This window comes from Alosa pseudoharengus, unplaced genomic scaffold (genome assembly GCF_046254945.1).
Source record: "Alosa pseudoharengus isolate Yale_2024_CS ecotype anadromous, Long Island Sound unplaced genomic scaffold, YU_APseudo_1.1 YU_APseudo_1.1_scf_10, whole genome shotgun sequence".
NCBI classification, from domain to species: Eukaryota; Metazoa; Chordata; class Actinopteri; order Clupeiformes; family Clupeidae; genus Alosa; species Alosa pseudoharengus.
The window spans coordinates 39,524,560-39,549,938 of NW_027468565.1; the positions used below are offsets into that span (position 1 = coordinate 39,524,560).

Here is a 25,379-nt window from a genome sequence, read left to right on the forward strand (position 1 = left end):
ATGGCGAATTTGAACTTAGCGTAACATTTTACTTATTGCCGTTTTATTTCAGAGCTTTCGTTTTACATTTTGTACGTAGTGGTACAGTATTTATGGGAGTTTTTTTTGTTTTACAAGAAGACCATTCACTTTGACTGTTACATGTCAACAAAGGGACGCAGCAAAGTTGTTTTTTCCAAAACAACGCTTACTAGCTACCTAGCGGGACTAAGTTAGCCAACGTTAATTTCTGATCTGTGTCAGATACGACGAGGTGATATTCGCTGTCAGCCAGAAATATTTGCATACTAACGTAACCTTTGAAAATTTGCTAACTATATCAATATGATAAATATGGTAATGTTGAGCTAGCCCGTTTAACTGGGTACAAGGGATAGCTTCTATGGTAACCTTCGGAAAGTTGTTCCGACTACAAAATGCTTCGCTTATTCACTGACGAGATAGGTTGTCTGGCTAACGTTAACTAGTTTAGTTATTAGAAAATCAAATTTAAGTGCTTCTTATTAGGTTGGCGGGCCGATATGGCCTCGCATAATGTGGTTTTTGTCATCGACGTTGATCAGCAAACAGAGTTTACAATAGACAGCAGCAGTGTCATTCCGCATCCATTGAAACAATGGATCCTGAGGATTTTACTGTGTTTTGGAAACAAATATGGCATCGAAAAAGTGCGATGGGGATACAAATTCTTTTATTCTCGGGTTCCTCGGAGTACTAACTTAATTGCAAGAGGCTCTGATCTCAAAGAAATTACAGAAAAGTCGTTTGATGATTTTGAGTCGGAATTCTCATCCAAATTCGATGGAAAGGCAGCGACGTTGGCTCGTGCCCACCAGAAACTTCGGACCACCCCTGCTGCTGCGGTCCAGAACGCGACGAAAGAAGCTTTGCTTGATTTTCAGTGGGACAGGCCCGACATCACCTCACCAACTAAGCTCATACTGCGCCCCAAAAGGGCAAGTCGTTTTGGAAGAGCAACAGCATCACCAGACGATGAACTGTCAAACCAAGGCAACAATGTGTTGTTTGTACTCACCCGTTGTCCACATTCACAAGCTGACATGGAGGACTTTGTTTTCCCCCGTGGCAATAACAGTAGTGGACTTAAAGACTTATCTGACCATATTCTACCTAAAGGGCTGCAAGACATACTTCTGCAACGTCGAGTTGTATTGCATTGGATTGACACTACAGCATATTGCCAGGTAAGTAATGCGTGTTGTTCATGTTTCCTAGCACAATTCCAAATCCATACGATCAGTCAGTGACGGCTTTGTGATCACTGTTTGTGCGGTTATAGGCAGTACACTGTGAGGATAACCTCGGAAGTGACATAATAAGTGATGCTTTGAGACAAATGGGTGGCAGTGTGGTGCCCATGGATACCTTGCACTCCGTCTGCTACCCAAACCGCCAGGAGGGCCCACCGCAACGATGCCTACCTGCTGGTGAAGGCAGAGCCGTCTTTCCACTGGACTCCAGCATCAGCTACATCTTCAGCTCTCAGAAGCTGCATTCTCTCTCCTTCCCATTAGTTGGAGGGGTTCTCCGGTGGGGTCAAGGTAAACTAGATCTTTCATCCGTGTGTGTATAAGAATATCTTTCCTTGCGTAATCACCATGGACTCATTTGTATGTATGTGTACATATTTCATATGTTTGTTCAGATGAAAATGTATGTGTGTGTACCTATTTGTTATGTTTGTTCAGATGAACATGTATGTATGTGTACATATTTCATATGTTTGTTCAGATGAAAATGTATGTGTGTGTACATATTTGTTATGTTTGTTTAGATGAAAATGCACGCACTGGCAGTGTGTCCCTGAAGCCGATGTCCAGCAGGCAGTCTTTGCTCTCGGCACCAGTGGTGATCGCGCTGAGAGCTTTGTTGCATAACTGGGACTCACACATTGTGGAGCAAGTTGTTACAGAGAGTTGGATGTTACAGGCTACAGATGATCAGCCTGATTTTAGCCACCTTATGAAGGAGATTTTATCTCAAGGGATTCACATGGTAAATAGCCTCCATTGTTAAGAGTTAACTTGCATAAGGGTTATGTGTACCATCAGCCACATGTTTTGAATTGTTGATAATTTTCTCAGTTCAAAATGTATTTTAGTCCATATGGGACTTGGAGGTGTTATTTGAAATAATGTGTGTATAATTGCGTACGCTTTTCAGGTGGCAGATGTCAGTTGTGGGGGCCTGACACACTCGGCCGTGCTCTCGCCTCTGTCGACCCACACCGCTATTCTAAGCGTCCTGCGGCCTCCGATGGTCCCGGGCAGTGAGTATGTGACCCCTGACCTGAGTGTGACCCCTGACCTGGCCTCCACGGTGTGTGATGAGGAGCTTGCGGACCTGCCGGATGTGGTCAGCAGTGTGCTGAGCGTGGTGTACGACCTCATGAAGGATGAAGACCGTTGTGATGGTGAGGCTAAGGCTAGTTTATATGACCTGTACTGCCAACACATTTTATTGATGCATTTGTTTTGTTATTGCGATCTTGATTGATGTTTGATGATTGATGACTTATTACCGTGGTTACCTTTAGTTGTAGTGTTACCCCTCTTGGCTCCGTTAGTTTCAGTGTTGGATAGATTGCAGTGCATAAGTTCTGGTGTAATTCAGACAATTATGATCCAGATCTATTATGGGGTTAGGTAAACTAAGTTGATGATACTGATCTAACCCAACCCAAATCAAAAAAAAGTTGGGACGTTGTGTAAATGCAAATCATAACAGAATCTGATAATCTACACGTTTCGTAAAGTCAAGTTGTATTGGATATTGCCTCTTCTCTTTACCCCAGAGGAGTCCATGATTTTCAAAAAGAATTGCACATTTAGATTGGTCTGACCACAGGACCTTTTTCCACGTAACCGTAGTCCTTTTTACAATGACCTCAGGTCTAGATCATTTCTGTATCATATCTAAATACAATTTCTTCTTTTGCATGGTAAAGTTTACACTAGCATTTGTGAATTGAGTATCAAACTATATATAGACAATATACTTATAGACACCTATACTTATAGACAGGTCTGGTGTTAATGCAGTGCCATCTGAGGTCCAAAAGACCACAGCCATCCAATATTGTTTTTCAGCTCTGTCCCTTGTTTGCCAAGATTTATCTGGATTCTCAGAATATTTTAATATTATGTACTATAGAGGATGAAATCCCCAAATTCTTCACAATTTCATGTGAAGAAGCATTATTCTTGTATTTTTTCATCATTTGCCCACAAAGGTTTAGACCAGGGGTCTCAAACTCAAATGAGCTGGGGGCCACTTCTGCCAATGTCATCTCGTTGGAGGGCCACGTCAGTGTTAAAGAATAATACAAAAAAGAACGGCTATTTCCTAAAATGCAATGTTTTTTTTCAAATACTGTATTTTCAAACACAAAACTACAAACAGAAAGTGCAAGACTTTTTATCTATTTTTAGACACCTGTGCTAGCAACCTTAGCTTATAAATAAAATAATGATTAAATAAATATTAATACAAATTATAAAAACAAACAAAAAAGCATAAAAACAGGTAGGCCTGTATGTGTTTCACACCAAATAAAAATATTTTCCTCTCAACTGTTTTAAACCTGGCAAACTAGGCGTCAGGGTTAAGAAAGCAACCATTGGATTTTTATATCAAAATTTCAAAAGGCCATGGCTTGAAAGTGGTCAGAGATAAAGTCCTACTGTAAATGTAAAAATATTTGAGTATAAACAAAAGTTGTACATTTACCCATCTAATTTGCCACTGGATGGCAAGCAAATTATGCACCTTTCAGTAAATACTGGATGAACATATTTGAGCAGATTTACTTTCTTTTTTGTCATATTACCCACATAACAAATTAACAGGAAAACACTATTACTAGCCTATAACCACAAGGCCTACAATAAAGTATCCTGGTCAAATCAGTTCCTATATCGCGGGTGACTTTGTAGTTCTTCAGAGCCCTATTTCTACAACCCCTGCTGTCTGTACCATGTCCATTACGGACACTATCATCACAATTACCACTGCAACCTCCAAGCTATGTTGGGTAGAGGGTCGAAATAAGCATTGTATGCTTAGTGGACACCGTGGTATACGCGAAAAGACGCACCTCTATTCACATCGTGACCATCACTGTCAATAGACGATCGATCATAATCTCCAACAGGATATTCTCCTTCAGAATCAGAATAGGTGAATAACATAGCCTACCCAAGACTTCATCACACGTGAACGTTTTTCAACAGTTGGTGTAGGCCTGCTACTGTATGTCTGCTTCAATTTGTGCAAAACTATTGCATCTTCCGCGTCATTACAAATGCACGTCTTCGTGTTTCTCGCGTGTAATACAAGTATTTCCTGAAAACGTTGTGCAGCGATTTTGGTTTGAATCAAACTCTGGATGTCTAACAAAGAATGGAGGAGAGTACAAATGAGATTTGTCACCGTATTTGGATCTATCGTCTATTTTAATCAGTATCGTTGTTTGTCGCAATTAAAAATACCCTCAAGGGCCGGATTACATTATTATTTTGACATAGGTCGCAGGCCGGAATTGGACCTATGCCAAATCGGCCCGCGGGCCGGGAGTTTGAGACCCCTGGTTTAGACAGAGTGATGAGTACCTCCACATCTTCTGAGAGACTCTGCCTCTCTGATGGTCTTTTTATACCCAATCATGGTGCCAGTTACCCTAATTAGTTGTGAAGTACTCCCCCTTTTGCTGTCTTTATCAACAACTTTTTCAAACATTTTGTTGCCTCCATCCCAACTTTTTTTGAAAGGTGTTGCTGGCATTAAATTCAAAATGAACATATATTCAGCATGGAATTGTCAAATCTGTCATTTTCAACATTTGATGTGTTGTGTATGTCCTTTTTGCAGCTAAATATGGATTTATGAGATTTGCAGATTATCACATTCCGTTTTTATTTGCATTTCACACAACGTTCCAACTTTTTCTGATTTGGGGTTGTATAAACAGCCAAAGGGAGCACAGCTGCATGTAAATAGTGAAGTTGTTTAGCTGCTTATTGAGAAATCAAAGTCAAAGTCTGCTTTATTGTCAATTTCTTCACATGTCAAGACATACAAAGAGATTGAAATTACGTTTCCCACTATCCCACGGTGGAGACAAGACATAGAAATGTCGCATATTCCTGATTGTTGCCTCTTCCTACAGAGAAAGTAAACGGCCAGATCCCTGACTGGGTCAACCAGGAGCTCAGACATAGGTCCAGCTCTGTTTCGACGGGGTTGGTGGAATACTGGTTTCCAGAGTCTGATGAATCGGGGGTCAGTGCAAACCTGATGGAGTCAATGAGGTAACTGTCCTTTCTTATAAACACTCCTTGTTAGGGTTGGGCGATATCCCCTTAATTGGCAATTGACGATGTGTACAACATCGTGATGAATGATGATCTCGTGTGGGGGGGGGGGGTGGCAATTGCCATTAATTGTCGATGTGTACATTAAAACATTGCGATGGATGATGATATTGTGCGTGGGGGGGTGCGTGTCTGTACAGAAATAAATGAAACATTTTTTACATAAAATGACATAGCCATAGCCTACAGTTACACAGAATATTATACACACCGTGTATGGCCTAATGAAAGTGGACAGCTAAGAGACAGGCTAAGTGGTGTTCAAGACCTGCTCCAGTGAAATCAGCATAAAAGATGGACAGACAACCAATCTGAAAACTTGCGTGCGCACAAACCAGCGGAATATTCAACATGGCCAGCCTTAGCAAAGAAGCTACTACAGATAGATAGATAGATATATGTTATTGATCCCCAAGGGGAAATTCAAGGAAAGTGCTTGAAAGTCTAACCCGGGCCGCCTGGGTGAAAACCAGGAATCCTAAACCGCTAGACCATATAGGAACTACTACTGCTACTATCGTGTTCACTCATCTAAAATCAAATCAGTACCGCATACGCATCTCGTACCACGTTATTACCGGCCATGCCGACTATGAGCAGAGGCAGCGGAAAGTGAAAGTAATGGGCTGCGATCGCACAGTCCAGGCTGCGATCGCACAGTCCGGGCTGCGATCGCACAGTCCAGGCTGCGATCGCACAGTCCAGGCTGCGATCGCACAGTGCACAGTCCAGGCTGCGATCGCACAGTCCAGGCTGCGATCGCACAGTCCGGGCTGCGATCGCACAGTCCGGGCTGCGATCGCACAGTCCAGGCTACTGGAGGCAGGACGTAGCAAACAACTTCAACAAATAACAAATCCCGACGCAGCGAACAACTTTTACAAATAACGAATCCCGATTTCCACTCTCCTGCTGTCTTGGGCTTTTGCCAAATGCACGAAATACAAGCCTTACAGTGAAAGACGGTGGACGGTGGTGGATCCTATAACTCTAACAAAAGAAATGTTTCTTTTAACACGGTGGAGAAGAGTGCATTTGCCTTTTCAGTGCTGTAGCCTCGGAAAAATAGTAGATCTATGTACAGCGTGAGACGTGAGACGTCTCTGGTTGACCGTCTTTAAAATACCCCGCACATGCATCAGTTCTAGGCTCAATTTAATTTCAAGGGAAAAGTTTTTTATGTTTTAGCCAGTGTTTAAGCAGGATCTATAGAATAAGTGTTTATGTTTTAGCCAGTTTTTAAGCAGGATCTATAGAATAAGTGTGTTTAAGCAGGGTCTATAGAATAAGTGTTTATGTTTAAGCCAGTGTTTAAACAGGGTCTATAGAATAAGTGTTTATGTTTAAGCCAGTGTTTAAGCAGGATCTATAGAATAAGTGTTTATGTTTTAGCCAGTGTTTAAGCAGGGTCTATAGAATAAGTGTTTATGTTTAAGCAGGGTCTATAGAATAAGTGTTTATGTTTTAGCCAGTGTTTAAGCAGGGTCTATAGAATAAGTGTTTATGTTTAAGCCAGTGTTTAAGCAGGATCTATAGAATAAGTGTTTATGTTTAAGCAGGATCTATAGAATTATGCGTGTCTGGCTTGTGGGGGCGTGGCATCACAGTGGTTGCTTCCCATCGTGATGTCAATCAACCATCACGATGGACGATGACATCGTCCATCGGCCCAACCCTACTCATTGTACAATTTAAAGATGTAGACTGCTATTTGGTTCCAGTTTTGCGAAAGGTTGTTGAGCATACTGTAGCAGGTTTGTTTATATTTGAGCATACTGTAGCAGGTTTGTTTATATTTGAGCATACTGTAGCAGGTTTGTTTATATTTGAGCATACTCTAGCAGGTTTGTTTATATTTGAGCATACTGTAGCAGGTTTTCAAATGACGCCCTTTAATGCTGTGCTCCTGCAGCTTCATGCTGATTGGCTCAGAGGGTACAGTGCAGAGCTCTTTACAAACGCCGTGGAGCATTTCACTGAATTTGACAAGAACTGTATCGGACAAGAATTGTGGGCTGCACCTTTAATCACGACTGTGTAAATAATATAAAATACGTTTTTCAGTCTAAATGCTTCAGTTGTGTGTTGATGCGTCCCCAGGCTGCTCCATGCTGCTCCAGACGAGGCAGAGCTCGAGGAGGGAGAAGAGCTGTCAGGGCCTCAGCAAGAGCTGTTCAGCGGTCTGTCTGAACTCTACCAGAGCAGCACTTCAGAAGGCCACCTGAAGGGCAAGAAACGTACGTACTGTAATCGAACGGTCCAGCTGGCATCATCTATGGCCTCTTATGTTTTATGCTGTCTTCAGTGTGACACATTTGTGCTCGTTGAGAATGACCTTGTGGTCAAAAATCTCCAGGCACACTCAGGTGTGAGAAATCACTGCAGGTTTATTCACGATACCGGGAGCAGGTCACTAGCAACAGCACGTTCCAGTAACACTACTCAAAGTTCTGTAGGGCAATGCCCCACCTTATGAGCACAATGGTCTTTTCCAAAACTCCTCATACATAGTAATACAACAATACATGGACACTTCTTGGATATAGCATGTGATCCACACACCATACGGAAGTCATGTGGCTACTCCAAGTATGTAAGATAATTGGTAATACAATACATCCTTCAGCATTTTCTTGCCATTGTATGCTAATATTGCTAATATTCCTAATATTACTGCCTCAGGCATAATACCCTTAACTTGGGACAAAAGGGGTCGCATGACCTTTATTAGAAAGTTGTGACATGGAGAGAGCAAATGACGGACAAAGCACAGTTGATGCAGAGTATCAAATGTATAGAAAAGCATACACATGATATATGAACATGTAATGTTAATCACCTCTATGGAATACATGTCCATTAGCCCATCTCAAACGTTGAGTCATTGTGCTGTGTGTCCTGTAGGTGGCGCCCAGCGCACGCCGGTGAGGCAGAAGATGAAGACGATGAGCCGCTCGCTGCAGATGCTGAACTTCGCTCGGCTGAACGTGAAGGCCCAGAAGAGCTGCTCAGACCCCGAGCCCCTGGGGGGCGGGAAAGGGCTGGAGAAGACGGGCAAACGGCGGTCAGGGGACCAGGCAAAGGCCAGCTCTGGCGCCATGCGTGAGTGCCTCTGCTACATACTCGCTACGGTGACATGCCACACCCCTGACAGAGTAGTCAGACAAAGTGTGTGTGTGTTTAAGAAACGTAAAGCCATGCGAGAATAAAGGCTTTTTATTTAATCCTCATGAGTGCCGCCTCAGACTTTGTTTGGAAATGTTTCATGATATAAATCTGTATGCAGATTCTTGTAACAGGCGAATGATTAGTCAGTCCAATATCAGTAATGTCAGTCTATTATCAACACTTGTACTTTATTCCCTCTGTTGCAAAACTATTATTGAAAAGATTGTAAAATATTATGCCATTTTACAGTCACTGTGATTAACGCAGTCGTTTCTTTATGACAGACTTTAAGAGTGAAGCTGAGCTGCTCTCGCAGCTGAAGTCCCGTTATCATAAGGCAGTAGAGGAGAGGCATTGCCCTCTCAGCTCCGTGGTGCAGAGTCTGCTGGGAATGGTGAAAACCTTCTTGAAATCCACAAATTCTTCCGAGGTAAGAGATTTTGCTGCAAGGTCACGATACAGTCAGGCAAATAATGAGTGGAGCCTGACTTCATTTTATTTTAATAAAGATCAAATCAAACATGGTATGTCATAGTGGATTATTGGAAATGTGTTGTTGATGTCAATGCAGGGTTGGCAGTAAAGCTGAACTATATTGACGGTGACAGATTTTGCAACCATTTGTGTCATCTTTTTGTCACTTGCTTGGCAGGAACAGACCTCAACTTTAATTGAGAAGAGCCTCTTAAAATCAAGTCAATCTGTTCGGCAGCTCTATGGAAATGATCCAGATACTGAGGGCAAAGTCAGAGAGTAAGTGCCTTTATATCCTCACGGCTTCAGCCTGTTTGTAATTCTCATAATTGCTCCCTTAGTTCAGCCCACATCAAAACACTTTTCATCAGATGAAACTGCGTGCGTATGCAATTCAGATGAAACTGCGTGCGTATCCAATTTGAGTTCTCAGTGCCTCTGCTCCACAATGTGCCCGATAAAGTATTGTCCCACAATGTGCCCGATAAAGTAATGTCTCCAGAATGTGCCCGATAAAGTAATGGCTCCACAATGTGCCCGATAAAGTAATGTCTCCAGAATGTGCCCGATAAAGTAATGTCTCCACAATGTGCCCGATAAAGTAATGTCTCCAGAATGTGCCCGATAAAGTAATGTCTCCACAATGTGCCCGATAAAGTAATGTCTCCAGAATGTGCCCGATAAAGTAATGTCTCCACAATGTGCCCGATAAAGTAATGTCTCTAGAATGTGCCCGATAACGTAATGTCCCACAATGTGCCCGATAAAGTAATGTAACAGAATGTGCCCGATAAAGTAATGTCCCAGAATGTGCCCGATAAAGTAATGTAACAAAATGTACCTGTTAAAGTAATGTAACAGAATGTGCCCGATAAAGTAATGTACATGTAACAGCAAAATTGCAATAGTCTCATGTTCCAGTTTTGGGGCCCAAATGTAAGGTGCATAATACATAATTGTTTTGTTTGGTTGTATTAAATGTAAAACGTCATAGGTAGGATGAAAACATGATCTTGTTAGTTTTGACAAGATGGGTTTGTCTAAGCAGAAGATCTAAATGTAGTAAAAATGCACTGTCCTACAGGTGTCAGTTGCAGGCAGCACTTAGGGTGGAGCTCTGCCAACAGATGTCTTCCAATCCAGAAAACAGTGACCGTTTGGAAGAGATGGTGGAAGAGGTATATTGATTGATTTGAAGAAAAATGGTCTGTCAAACAATTATGGCCAAATTCAATTATCTGACCATTATAAGGTTTCATGTGTTTCAACTGTGTTTCTGCTTTTCTCTCAGGTTACTGATATGTTGCGGATTATCTCCTTGACCAGAGATCCTGTCTATCTGGCCAAGTTCATGCAGGATGAGCTGTTGCCACTGTAAGCCCTTTTGTCTTTCCCCATTATCACTGCACATAGCCCTGATGCAGACCCATGGTTGCCTAACTAGTTGCCTAACTAATTTCCCTCACGGGATCAAAAGAGTATATATATACACTTAACTCTGCCTTATCTGCCCTCATACACAGGTACCTGACAGCCATTCCTCGCATCCTTGCGGATGTATATAACAGCCTTGGTACCCAGCTGCCGGAGGAGCTGGTTACTGTGCTGCCGTCTGACTTCTTCAGTGACGAGTCTGTGCAGAAGGACAGTGTGTCTCCCGCGCCCTCCTCTGTGTCTGCCACGCAGAATTCGGCCTCCGGAGAACGCCTTGATGAGCTGCGCAATCGCTCCGCACGCAAGAAAAGGTGTGTGTGTGTGTGTGTGTGTGTGTTTGCACACTCCCTGCGTTTCTGATTCTGTAGATGGTTCACTTTTGAATGTAACAGTATTATTCTTTACTGTTAATAGTTTGAATGGCTACATTTAGTATTGTGTTGACTGTGCTCATGAATCAGTTTCATACTGCAGCATGTACAGTATGTTAACGTCACAGTCTCACAAAATGACTTGCTAATAGATCTCTTTGGTTTTGGGCCCCCTCGCACCTAGTTTGCCAAACGCAAGTCATAACTAAAATCACTAAAAACGTGTTTAGTGATTTTTATTTATGAAAAACAGAGTTAACATGAATACTGCTGAATGCAAGGGGTCTTAGGAACATGAGGAACTTTTGAAATACTTTAATTTGTTTTTTCCTCTTCCAGAAGTGGAATGCTTACGCGACATCGAAGCCTGACTGAGGCATCTCAGACTCTCCGTCAAATTGAAATGCCCCGAAAATCTACCAGGGTGGTGAAAGAGGTCTATAATGATTCTGAATTTGACATGTAACTGCAACTTATAATGCCGGTCATGTATGTGTGTAAAAGTTGTGTATATATCAACATGTCCTTTGCTCTCTTTACAGACCAAACCAAAACCAAAGTTCAGTATCTCTGTTGAGAAAACAAACCTTGAACAACCACCACCTAAAAAGCAAGAAGTACAAGGTGAAAAAGTGTATTTACTCGTAATTCTTATCGGCTCCTTTGGTTATCGTTTCAGTTTTGTTTTTGTTGTTGTAATGTTCAATTTTGGGCTGTTGTGTGTTGCACAGAAGTAACAAAAGTGCGCAGAAACCTCTTCAATCAAGAGACGTTCTCACCAACCAAGAAGTCCAAAATGCCCCGAAGTCATTCTGTGTCAGCTGTGGAGGGACTGAGGAAACGAAAACGCTCACAGTTGACTGAAAACAGCGGTAAATTTCAAATATGAATGAAAACACACGTGTGTCCATGATGACATAATCTACCTAATTTTGTGAAATATGAACACACTGATTACTTGTCCATGAGAACATGAACTACAGTACATAATTTTGTAATTTGTTTGTGTACTTTTAGATCACCATTCTCTCTTAACAAAGAAAGTGACCGAGACGCCTTTACACAAGCAGGTTTCCAATAGATTACTACAAAGACAGATGACTGGCAGGTAAGTCATGCTTTATTTGATTTATTCGTGTTTGGAAGTGTGATGTGGCTGTTTTACAGAAGTGATTTGTTTGTGCAGGAGGTCAGGGGAGAGTGGCGTGAGCGTCGTGGAAGAGTCACCAGTTAAACCACCAGCAGGTAACACACACCTTCCAAGATGCTAATGGATGAACCAATTTCAACCATTGCAATGTGAAAGTAATTGTGGTGAATAATTACTTAATATTAATCTTAGACTGGCAAACTTCAGGAAAAACTCAGGAATCAAGTTTCATTCTGTTACAAGCAGAGAGGGTGCAAAAAATGGTCTATGGTCTATGTAGGCCTAGCCCAGGCCATGGCACAAGGCCATGGCCTCTGTTGGATCACCCTCTCTCTCTCAGTTCTCCATGTTCTAAAAATCCAAAATCTGACAAACATTGCAGTTTAGTTACTTTTAAATGCTTTAAACAAAGAAGAAAATGGCGCCAAAAACAAGCCCACTTGGTTGGTTCTCCACTTGGTATCAGACACACCTACTCACACCCACTTCACACCTATCCATTCTTATCAGAATAGCATGAGGAGAGATATCATATATATCAGAAATATCACTTATAGAATGTTCCAAACATTCTCACAATCAAATCACTACAATCCTTGTACTGAGACTATCAGAATGATACCAAACATGAATACATTTACATTTCATGACACATGGATACATTATATCAACTGATAGGCCTTGAACCACCACATTAGCATTTGTTTGGGGGAGGGGAGGGTGTCTTTGTTTTAAACCAAGAAGGGCCACATGGCAATTCAATTATTATTCATTTTAACCCTAAATGTATTGCTATCAATTGACATTGTATTTAAAAAACAGAAAAAGGTTGTTTGCTGTTCAGCTGTTGCTTTATATCTATTTCTGAGTATTTAAAGGTTTTATTTTTTCCCCATTTTCATTGCCAGACGTGAGGAGAAGTCCCAGGATTAAGAGCCTTACCCGGAGGCATTCCAGTGTGTTCTATTCTAACTCTCAACCACGTTCCAGAAACTTGGACCGAGTTCTCTCCTCGTCCCAACTCTGCAGTAGTGAAGGCCGCATAGGTGAGCAGAGATGACTGTACATCAAAGGTGTTAGAATGCGCTACAAAATTCTGTGAAAAACCCAAACCGTGCAGGCTACATGGGTGATATACACTGACTGGGCACTTTATAAGCTACACCGTACTAGTACCCTTCAGAACTGACCACTTTATAAGCTACACCGCACTAGTACCCTTCAGAACTGGCCACGTTATAAGCTACACCGCACTAGTACCCTTCAGAACTGGCCACGTTATAAGCTACACCGTACTAGTACCCTTCAGAACTGGCCACTTTATAAGCTACACCGTACTAGTACCCTTCAGAACTGGCCACTTTATAAGGTAGACTGCACTAGTACCCTTCTTCACCTTCAGAACTCCCTTAAACTCAAGGGGCTGGAAACATTCCTCAGATTCTGGTTCATATCGACTTGATGGCACCATGCTGTTGCTGCAGATGTGTCGGCTGTGCATTCATGATTACTGTGCATCCATGTCTCCTGTTACATCACATCCTGTTACACCACATCCCAGTGCATCCATGATGCAGGTCTCCTGTTACACCACATCCTGTTACACCACATCCCAAAGGTGCTCTATTGGCACTTTTCCACTGACAGGAAACAATTCTGTTGTCATTTGCGAACCAACGTTGGACCGTTCGGAGCATTTCGACCAAACAAAAACCGGTTCAGAATGTAGTATTTTTTCTTGCGAACCAGCATGTCACACTACCAGCATGTCACACTACCATTCAGAGAGGAGAAGGCTAAAAGCCTGAGTTTTTTTTATTCCGTATCAACTGTTGCCATGAGTAAACAAAACTAGTCAACTAACATTACTCTGGAGGCGTCGAATAGCATTATATAGCTAATAAAGTCGTCTTTCTAACATTACTCTGGAGGCGTCGAATAGCATTATAGCTAATAAAGTCGTCTTTCTAACATTACTCTGGAGGCGTCGAATAGCATTATAGCTAATAAAGTCGTCTTTCTAACATTACTCTGGAGGCGTCGAATAGCATTATAGCTAATAAAGTCGTCTTTCTAGCATTACTCTGGAGGCGTCGAATAGCATTATAGCTAATAAAGTCGTCTTTCTAGCATTTTTACGGGACCACTGTCATATCTGCTGTTTATGCATATCATTAACTCTTTATGCATGCAACACTCTCTGTAGATGACACATCCTTGGTTCCTTTCATAACTGGTGGAAATGCAGGCTGGTTTACTAGATACCATAGCACCGAGATTCAAAAAAACAGAACCGAACGGCTAAAAGAATGTGTTGTGATTGGCTGGATATCTGTATTAATGAGCAGTTGAACATGTGTACCTAATAAAGTGCTCAGTTAGTGTATCAGTTAGCGCTCAATTAGTTATTGGTGAAAGGCCTCTTTTTCCAATGATTAGTCAACCCACTCCGTTATTACATGACTAGCCATAATTTAACTGAAATTGTTTTAATCCATTCAGTTTAGTAGGAGAAAGAACTTTTGACCATACAGATATATTTTTTTCTCAGTGATCAGAAAAAAGGAGAAACTTTGCATTGGTTTTATTTTCCTTCAAGTTGAACAGGAATATGTTTTTTTCTTGCTACTAGGAAGTATTAGTGTTGGTGCAGTGAAATCTCCTGTGCGACTGCTCTTTGGTGCCGCCAAGTCCCCTGAAAGACCCTCTACGTCCTCGGAATCCATTGGTGTTAGAAGCAGCCGGAGATTCCTAATTGGGTCGACTGAGTCTGATGTCTTTGAGGTAAAATCACAATTGTCAATTTAGAAACATAAACACTGTACTACAAATCTGTTGTCTACTGTTAATGGTACTGACCGAATGATGTCAGTTCTATGGAATACTGATTACATTAAATCAACCGGTGCCAACTTAATGATACTTACTGGTACCAGAGGAGAATGCATCTGGGAGAGACCAGTAGACACCCACTGCAGATGTAATATATTTTTGGCCATTACATCCTGCCGTAGTTTTTGTTTGTTTGTTGTTGTTGTCGAAAGGTGCAATTGCTTTGTCAGATTACGTTTGGCTAGTTGAGTTTTTTAGAACTGAACTCCTCCAACCAGAGATTTTAAACTTAGAGTTTAACACACTAGATGAATATGATTGCTGTGTCAAAAGACTTTCAGCTTTTTCAGGTTCAGCTGATACGGAGCTAAACTGTCTGGAAACAGGAACTACGATATCCTGACCATAATAATACATGAATGCCAGTAAGATCATGCCAAATATATGCTTTTAAAGGCCCTGGACAGACTAATTGTGCAATCAATTATTACATTCAAATTACACCCGCCAACAAATGATTGATTGAATAAATGTATAACTGTTATTGTTAGTGTGGTGGTGGTTGATTTATTAGCCCACAAAAATCAATACTCATATTTAAAATTAGGCTAGACTGCATGCAATTTTGCCACAATAATCCAACTGATTTTGGGATCCAGGTTTAATGTGTGTGACTTACTTTAGGTGTCACAATCAAACTTCACATTCGCTCATAATAGCCTATGCAGTGGGCAGTGCGCTATTTGCATCCTGCATTTTATTGAGAAGATACAACCCAGTGTTTCCTATACATTGACTAATCTGTGGCGGGGCGCCACGAAATTAATCAATATTCTATGTCCAAGTCAGCTACCGCCACAAATTGAATCCAATTCTGTGGGAAACACTGCAACCTACGGACACAATAAGAAAAGTTTCTTTAATTGGCATAAAACACTGTCCTACTGTTTATACGCAATGCGGTTACATATGAAATTACTGTAAATGGCTTTTTTCCATCACTTAATTGTGACCCTGCATTTGAGCAATCACATAGTGGAAATAAGATATAGCACAGCATTCTGTTAAGCAGCAAATTTGGATATGTGCAGGAAGTAGACCTATTTCAAAATATAACATTTTATTGGACTAAATTCGGTAGGTCCACCAATTTCTTTAGTCACCAGCAGAAAAGTACAGAAAAAAGTATCATTGGGTACTGATATCGGTCGAAATGTGAAAGGTACCTAACCCTACACTCCATTGATTCAGAGATCAAATGCAGAGCAATATAATAAAATGTTCTCAACTAATCAAATGTTCTTTGTTACTTCTCCAGAGTCCCAATAAGACGCCAAGAAAATCTCCATATAAAACACCAACCAAATCTCCTCATAAGCTGCTTCCGTCAGTCATGGGAAGTGGAACGCCAAGAAAATCTCCATTTAAAACACCAACCAAATCTCCTCATAAGCTGCCTCCGTCAGTCATGGGAAGTGGAACACCAAGAACCCTTCGCTCATCCACCATGGCCTTGGGCTCCGTGGGCTCTCGGAGACTGGGCACACAAGGAGCGAACAGACGGACCATGCGGGGGAGCCCTTGCAGATCCCCGGCTCAGCGGGAGCCGCTTTTGCAAACCCCGAAGAAGAGCCCACTGAAAGGAATTCTTAGAACTCCAGTGAAAAAAGACAGCCCACTGAAAGGACTTGTTCGGACCCCAGGAAAAGGGATTCTTAAAACCCCAGTGAAAAAAGACAGCCCACTGAAAGGACTTGTTCGGACCCCAGGAAAAGGGATTCTTAAAACCCCAGTGAAAACCCTGCTTGACTGTATCTCCCCTGGTGGTGCCCAGATGTTTCAGAGCCCCAGCATCAGAACACCAAAAAAGAGTGTCACTTGGTCTCCCTCGCCTAGGAAACTGCAGGCAGAGGCAGTCCAGTCACCTTTCAAAGTTCCAGAATCTCCATGCTATCCCACTCGAATATCACCAAGGTTACTGACACCAGTTAAGTTTTGTAGCCCATCAAAGAGTGTAAGACATGGATCAAATGTTTTCAAGACACCAGAAAAATCACCTCAGCGAATCAATCAAACTTCCCCAGTAATACCACTGCAAAACTCACCTAGACGTGCTCTTAGGAACCTGCGCACTCCTGTAAAAGATGTCCAAGCAGTAGAAGAACTGACTACCTCTGGAGTCCAAAATTCTGCAAAGTCTCCGTCTACACCAAAGACCCCAACCTTGATTTCAGAGCCAACCCACTGCATGCTGACACGCTCCTCAAGGACGCCACTGAAGGACTCTCCTCATCAGTCTCCTAACCACACACTGGCGACGCCAGACAAAACAAATGTAACCTCAGAGAAATCGGATACCATACTGCACAGAACTCCTGAGAACATTTTTTGTAATAGTGACAATGTTACCCAGGGGAGCCAATACAATCTCCGAAGATCACCCCATGAACGTTTACCTTTACAAAACAATGAAGGAAGCCCCAAAACCTTGAAAAAAGGCCTAAATTCTCGGTATGATCCTGGCCAGTCAGCTGAAAGAGGAGTACAGGATGGCTCTTCCTCAGACTCACAGCACTTAGACTCATCTCAGTTCAGTGCAGTCACAACTGAGGATGAGAGCATGGACATTGCTGAGGCCTCTATAGTGAAAACGCAGCTCACGGGTGGGCTTAAAATGAACATTTCCTTTTCCAGGAAGTCGTCCAAGTCCTCAGATGTCTTTGAGTTTGCAGGCTCACAGAAGACTGAGTCTGGTGCCACCACGCCCTCACAAAAATATGGTTTCCGTCAAACTCCAGACCGCCGACAGAGAGAGGCGGCAGCCCGTCTTGGTTACTCTACATCGCCTCCCAAGTTCTCAACCCCACGAGCCTCAAAAGCTCAGCAGAAGACCGCCAGCACCCCTAACACCCTCACTTATCAAGTAGAGCTGGAGATGCAGACTTCTGGCCTTCCCAAGCTCAGATTTAAGCGCACAGACTCTTTTGGTGGTGGAGATGCCTTTGGCGATGGTATGGCTAAAGTGGCCTCTCCCAATGTTAGGTTTTCCAAAACGACTCGAGTTGAAAGCCCTTTGGCGCACTGCGGTAAACACCGTGATCCCAGCTGCCGCTCACCCTCACTGTGCCCCCGTGGCACCCCCGCCAAAGGCACGCCGGGGAAGGCGAGCATACAAACGTACATATGTCAGTCCTATACACCCACACACACCCCAGGTGGCACACCGTCCCCAACGCCCGCAGCTGAGCCGATTCCCTGGACCCCATCCCCACAGAGTCGGGGGCGGTGTACCCCGGACAGCCTGAACAGTTGGCCCCGCAAGAAAAGAGTTGGAGTTGTGAGCAACAAGGACCAAGGCATGTGGGGGCAACCTTTACTGGAGGAGATGGAGGAACTTGAGGACCCAGACTTGGACGGAGTGTTCAGGTTGCAGGAGGTGGAGGAGTGCAAGGACCTTGGCTTTACGTCCAGGCTTAGGAAGACGAGCGTGGAACCATCTCCAGCTAAAGGGCTGGCTAATGTCCCACTTGACCAAGCTGAAGATATGGACTGGACAGAGGCTTTGGTCCCACAGTTTGATGCCAAAGATGCTCTAAGATGTGATGATATTCCATGGCTGTCTGGAAAAGACTCTATAAGTGCAGGTGAGATTCTTAAACATTTAAAGGTATGCTATGAAGTTTCAGGTATTTTTGGCGATTGTAGAGCTCCCCCTAGAGTTGCGATATATTTATATTTTACTCTGCCGTTGTAAATAGCCTACTTCTTTTGGCTTGTTCCTCCTGTACACAATGAAAATACTTTTGTTGTGGAGGCAAAGGATTAACAACACACAAAAACTCTCTCCAAAGAGCTATATCTACTGACAAGGTAATGTTTCATGATTCTCGCGAGATGTCTTCGGGTCGACTATTGTTGAAGTCGCATGGCTGGTTCCCTTGTTAGCAACTCGGTACGGCTATGCTGTATGGCTATGCTAGGTGAACGATTCCACTAATACAGCGTTTCTCAAACTGTGGGAGACATGCCAGGTGGGGCGCGAACTGATGCGAAAAACAGGAGTTTTTTTTATTTTTTATCTGTAGCCTGGGCCCAGGTAGCACCCAATGCGCAATGGACGCACTGTGTTATTCACAGGGAAGCGCTCGTGTCAAGGCAGCTTAGTCCCGACCTACATGAGATTTTGAACGTTGTTGTGAGAGTGGTGAATTTCATCAAAACCCGGCCCTTAAAAGCACGTCTATTCTCCGCACTTTGCGAAGAGATGGTAGCTGACCAAAAGGTACTGTTTCACAGCGAGGCAAGGTGGCTTTCCCGATGTAAAGTGCTGTCGCGCGTGTTTGAGCTCCGAGTCACCTCTTCTTGGAGGAAGAGCGCATGTTTGAATCTGCAAGCACGTTCACTAATGAACATTTCTTGACGAAGCTGGCCTATCTTAGCGATATATTTGATATATCTTAGCGATACATTTGAGTTAAATGTCCAGTTACAAGGCAAAGACGCACCTACCTCACCTAGCAAATAAGATTACTGCATTCACCAAAAAACTATTTGGAGTATGGGACAGGCGCCTTGATCGCGACAGTATTATGCCTTTGAGATTTCTGAGCGAAATCGCTGAAACGTCTGATTGGGAGGCACTCTTGTGATCCCATGTATTAAACAGTAGGCCTACATCACATCCCTGCAAAGTTTTTTTCAAAAATATTTCCCAACCAGCAGTGCTCAGTATGACTGGATTATGGATCCATTTAATGCAGCATGTTGGTATTTCATTGAATATATTGTACAATGCTGTAAAATGGCCTATGCTTCCTAATATGTTGCTGGAAAACAGAAATATGTGTGTTATGTATTTATTTATTATTATATCTCAATAAATTTGACAATTTTAAGCTTGACCTACCACTTTCTTAGAGCGATGAGGGACAGGTGGGGCTCGAGAATGCTCCCTTGATCAAAGTGGGGAATGAAAGAAAAAGTTTGAGAACCACTGCCCTAATACAAGTCCATCAAATTGGCTTCGTAAAGGTTATATTAAGGTGAAAGTCTTGTATAGTGCACCTTTAAACTAATGGGATGTAGCATCGTGCAACTTTAAACTAATGGGATGTAGTTTGCAATGGAAGAGTCAGTGGCTATCTGTAGCCATAATCATTGCAATTATATTTATTGGTTACTAACTAAATTAATGGACACAGTGGATGCACATTGTACATTGTAGCTATGAGTACATTGTACTTTTGTCTTGCTAAAGCAATTGCAAAACTGATTTAAGTAGAAGTGAGCAAGCACATTTAGCAATAAAATAAGTTAGTTAGGTTGTGATCTTGTTAACCATCTTTATTGTTTCCCTCTTCAGTAGTGACTCCTCCCAGCTCCAAAGTAAAGAAGACAGTGTCTGCCAGTGGAATACTGGCTCTCACACAGTCCCCACTGTTATTCAAAGGCAAAACCTCTTCGACAGCCAAAAGAACTGCTGAAATGGAAGGTGAGTAAATGCTGTGTTACTAGTATAAAGAGCACATGCTGATGGTGTACATGGAAAATGTAAAAAATGTAACTATTTAACAATGTGTGCAACAAGCTGCGCTGTCGGTTAATAATAGTCTAGATAAGAGCAGTCATAAGATAAGTAAGGGATAATATATAGAACGCTGGTCATTATTGGGAAAATAAGTCCCGACAGGGCGAACCGGACCCCGACGCGCAGCGGGACGCTGCCAAAACGAAATAATAAACTCCTAACGATATGACTTTAGCCTACATAGCCTAGCCTATTTGTTACCGTTCATCCTGGCATTTGCTGAAACAAATAGTTCGCAACAACACGCTGAACTTGAATCAAACATTCTTTAGAACACAGCAACAGTGATCAACCGTCTGCTTTCACTTTTGAATGAAGTTCCAGTCCTTGCGTAGGGATATGAAATACCTGAATTAGAAGCACAAACTCCGTTGCCATTGACAGCGGTTTTTATTTTTTTCAGAGGTCCTTTACCAAGAAATAATGAACGCTAGAACTTTGGGAAATCCCATTTAAGTCAATGGAGCGTTCTACTTGCCTTGTTACATTACATTACATTTAGCAGACACTTCTTGACCAAAGTGACTTACATATGTCAGCTATATTACAAGGGATCACATTGTCTCCGGAGCAACTTGGGGTTAAGTGCCTTGCTCAAGGGCACAACGGTGGAAGCCGGGAATTGAACCTACAACTTTCAGGCTACTGCACGCTAGCCCAGCTCCTTAACCACTACACTACCACTGCTATTTATTGCTAAATGCGCTTGCTCACTTCTACTTAAATCAATTTTGCAATTGCTTTAGCAAGACAAAAGTACAATGTACTCATAGCTACAATGTACAATGTGCATCCACTGTGTCCATTAATTTAGTTAGTAACCAATAAATATAATTTATAGAGTATAGACAATACAAACAAGCCTCACTGCATCATCCACAACAGACACAATCACAAAAAACACACAAAAAGTGGAGGTAAAATTGTTCAAGTAGGTAACATAGTCATTTGTTGCTGTTTAGCATCTTGAAACTTGGATTTAAACTGAACTGGTAGATTACCATACCAGGTCTGCATGCTATAACGTATCACAGTCACATAGACCATACAGTCTTAGCCTTCTTAAAAAGTACATCCATTTGGGGCAGCCGTGGCCTACTGGTTAGCGCTTCGGACTTGTAACCGGAGGGTTGCCGGTTCGAACCCCGACCACGGCTGAAGTGCCCTAGAGCAAGGCACCTAACCCCTCACTGCTCCCCGAGCGCCGCTGTTGTTGCAGGCAGCTCACTGCGCCGGGATTAGTGTGTGCTTCACCTCACTGTGTTCACTGTGTGCTGAGTGTGTTTCACTAATTCACGGATTGGGATAAATGCAGAGACCAAATTTCCCTCACGGGATCAAAAGAGTATATATATACTCATGCTCATACTCATATAGGGATCAAAAGAGTATATATACTCATACTCATATAGGGATCAAAAGAGTAAATATACTCATGCTCATACTCATATAGGGATCAAAAGAGTATACATACTCATGCTCATACTTATACACTTTGCTGCAACCTGGTCCAGTCATATGACCGCAGACCCCCTGTGACTGGTCTGAAAGGAACTTTGATATTTTTATGTTTTTAATATAAAGAGACAAAAGGAGACTTTTTGATCTTGATATGAAATGAATAACACTTGGTTAAGATTTTATTAGATAAGCAGTTTTTGCAGTGTAGCAGTACATTTGAAGTTATGTGAGTGGAGACACATAGATGGATGAACCACTAGAGGGTGCAATTAGGGGGAAAGTTTGTCTGTTTTGGTATAAGTGTTCTTGGTTCAATTTGACTCAAAGATGTAGGGTCAAAGCTCAAGGTCACTGTAACCATGAAAGTCCTATTCTTGCGAACATGCAATGCCTTGAGGCATGTCCTTCACATTTTTTTTATTATTTGTTTTATTTATTAGGGTCCATGTACAATTTTAAACATAAATGTTGCCATTTGATGCATAGTACCAAAGGTTAGCCACAGGTTAGCCACAGGCTAATTTACATCTGCAGTCCCCTGGCAGGGCACAATAAAAAAAAAAAAACATACAAACATCAAGAATATGTATAGCTTGCTTATATAATATATATATATATATATATATATATTATCAACTCTATAATCTTTATATTACATGCCTCACAACACACTTTACGATGTTTTATTTCATACTTTTAAACTCTATAATATTTATATTACATTCCATACCTTTCAACTCTGTAATCTTTATATTACATGCCTCATAACACATAACATCAAACGTTCACGGCTGCGCAGAAGCATACCACCGCAACATGGCAATTCTAGTTTTTGCTCTAATCCCTGCATCACCTAGCCTGGAAAATCCAGACCCTGATAATCTAGAAAGATTAAGGGTCTGGCAAATAACAACGTAATGGCCCAACTCGAGGGGCGGCAACAAGCATGCATTTAAACATCTCACTGCACACAATTGGATAACACTAGACCATGTTTACTCTGAATTCTTTCGGACTTCGACGCAATCGGATAACACTACGATCAATGTGTACTGTCCTACGTAACAGCGCTGTCTTCATCAGTTTAGCTGGTTTCCTGGAATGTTGGGGTAAAAGTAACATGCATCATTGCTCTTTGCCAGAGTGTCTCGCAGAGACAATTCCATTGTGCTCTCGCGAGAACTCTGGATTTCCAGGGTATGCATCACCTCCTGTCTTAGCCAAAGTTATCATGCTAGCAAGCCTTTTAACTTTGATTGGCCAAAACTCCTTACTGCTGGTTTAAGTAGGTCATAGCAAATCATATTGTCTAAATATATATCCTACAGGAAATGGGAACTTTTAACACAAATAATGCTATAATGCTACAGCAATGAAAATAAAACTAGTTTTCAAACTGAAATACCTCCAACAAAGTTTATGGTCATGAGTTTCTTCATGTTTTCACTACAGTAGGTGATTTCAGTACTTGTCTTTTATTCCAGGATTTTCTGCAAAAAAAGAGTTTGGCTATTTCAGAATTTGTATTTATCCTTAATCACTTGTGTGTTCTCCAGATGAATCTCGCAAGAATGTTCTTTTTGAAGTGGACCAATCCCCTTTGAGTCAGCCACGTCGCCGAAGAACCTACAGCAGGAAAAGATTGCTTGACTAATTTTTTGCTTCTTCAGCTTTAGCTGTCAGGTGTGTGACTGAATGGTTTGCAATGGCCTTTGTATTTCATGTAGTTGATGCTTTGAATATTTTCTCAAAAGGAAATCGTATTTTTGCGCATTTTTACTTGTTTTATTGTTAAAGACCTCATCAAGTCTGTCTTTTTATAGATCAAGGTTGAATGACTTAATTTATTTTTCTTCTGTTTCAATATGGACTTTAAACTTGTATGTTCTTTTAAATGAAAAAGGTTTGTACATATGTTATATAATGTGTAAATTTAACAGAATATTTTAATAAAGACATCTTGAACCCCTGTTTTGTTGTAATGTTACTCTGTTACTTTTTTGTACAAATGAACAAAATATAAAGCAAATGAGGAACTGTTAGCAGGGCTTCCTAAATCCAATCTTACTTCCTTGACTTTGTTAATCAGTTTTAAATTCGTCATGCAGGTATTGTTTGAGAGGGTGTGGTGATTGAAGTGAACCTCTTTGGTACTCAGTCTCTTATCTGGAAGGCTTACAAACTGCAACTTCTACTGTTTATTTGGCATAATGTCCTCCAGTTGACAAAATCGCACGGGAGTGAATGATTGAATCACATGTTTTGGCCCATAATAATTGCTGTTTTATTTTGAATTGCATCGCTCACTTCGGATAGCAACCTTGTGAGGTTGCGAAATAGGATTCATAATGCCACAGATGGATGTGATTTATATTTTTTTATCAGGAGTCGGCACGTGGTCACGCCTTCTTGGTCAAAGGCCCAAGGTGTGTAAAATCCTGTGGGTACGTGACATCCAGCCATGGCCCTACTCTGACACCAGTCTCTGGACAGATAACCACAGCAGTCAATGTATCACCTCTGCCTGGGGCAGCAATGATTTTATGCGAAGAGGTGGGGGTGGGGTAAATTTAAGATCAGACCTGTGTGTATTGTTTGAAGGGCCGTGCACTGTATCATATACAAACAGTCAGCCAGATAAGGTGACCCACCCACTTCAGCTCAGTGACTTTGATGTTGGCAGCAGACTGAGCGAAAACACACAAAGTGAGGAAGCTTTAAAAAAAAAAAAAAAAAGGTGCAATGTAACTTTTAAGTTTTATAATTAAGAGTGTAGAGATTAGCTGTTTATGAGCAATGTGCTGCTTGATGAACTCAGTGACAATGTTCTCCCCACAAAAGACCTAAAATAGTGACTGAATGTGTAGGCCTAATCTTTCATTGATTGAACCTTTCTAATGGATATTAGTTAACCCAGCGTTACCCTTTATACCTGTTTTGGGACGTGGTTCTAGTATCAGCAAGTTGAGGACATCATGGAACAACTGTGATGCAGTATCGGGTGGGGTGGATGGGCTAGAGGAGTTAGTGCTAGAGCACTAGACTACTAGTGAAAAAGCCTGTCACGCATGGCTCAGTCACACCTGTTCGCTGTCTGTCAGACGGTGGTCATATACCAGCGGTGTTGTGGTTTACGTTTTTGCCGCTATCAATGCAGAAGTTTGACTATTACTACGAAGGCAATGCCTTACAGATGGATATCCTCGTGTACAGCAGAGGTAACGAACCATGTTCTAGGATCAGCGAATGTTCATTCTGGAGGCGTGATCCCGTTATACGGCAATTAGCTGCGGAAGGCTTTCCTTACAGTAGATCTATTGTTTTCAACTAATGACTTCAAGAAACTGAATAGCCCAGGGAACTTTACAACACAGAGAGGGGGGGGGGGGCGCAGCTATGGGAAGCCTCTGATCCCTTTGTTTTCCCCCTAAACGACCTTATAGTATGGTAAGGTATACAGTATACATTTTTGTGTGTGATGTGTTGAACCCCCGAATGCTGTCGGCCCC

General features: G+C 41.9%; 1 protein-coding gene across 3 annotated transcripts; it reads left to right on the plus strand.

The window, feature by feature from the left end:
• Nucleotides 1-23,761, plus strand: ticrr (TopBP1-interacting, checkpoint, and replication regulator). 3 transcript variants are annotated; one of them, XM_076271577.1, is made up of 22 exons: nucleotides 1-1,205; nucleotides 1,301-1,562; nucleotides 1,796-2,016; nucleotides 2,185-2,434; nucleotides 5,189-5,330; nucleotides 7,494-7,630; nucleotides 8,298-8,495; nucleotides 8,846-8,991; nucleotides 9,214-9,314; nucleotides 10,120-10,213; nucleotides 10,327-10,409; nucleotides 10,559-10,780; nucleotides 11,180-11,276; nucleotides 11,383-11,464; nucleotides 11,572-11,712; nucleotides 11,858-11,948; nucleotides 12,027-12,085; nucleotides 12,899-13,036; nucleotides 14,623-14,774; nucleotides 16,141-18,466; nucleotides 20,185-20,313; nucleotides 23,427-23,761. In XM_076271577.1, the coding sequence occupies exons 1-22, from the start codon at nucleotides 522-524 to the stop codon at nucleotides 23,522-23,524; spliced, it is 5,853 nt and encodes a 1,950-aa protein (XP_076127692.1). In that variant the 5' UTR covers nucleotides 1-521; the 3' UTR covers nucleotides 23,525-23,761. The 3 variants fall into 3 exon arrangements, with proteins under 3 accessions (XP_076127692.1, XP_076127694.1, XP_076127695.1); XM_076271579.1 differs by having other exon boundaries at nucleotides 20,188-20,313; XM_076271580.1 differs by having other exon boundaries at nucleotides 9,220-9,314.
• The last annotated feature ends 1,618 nt before the right edge of the window (nucleotides 23,762-25,379 follow it).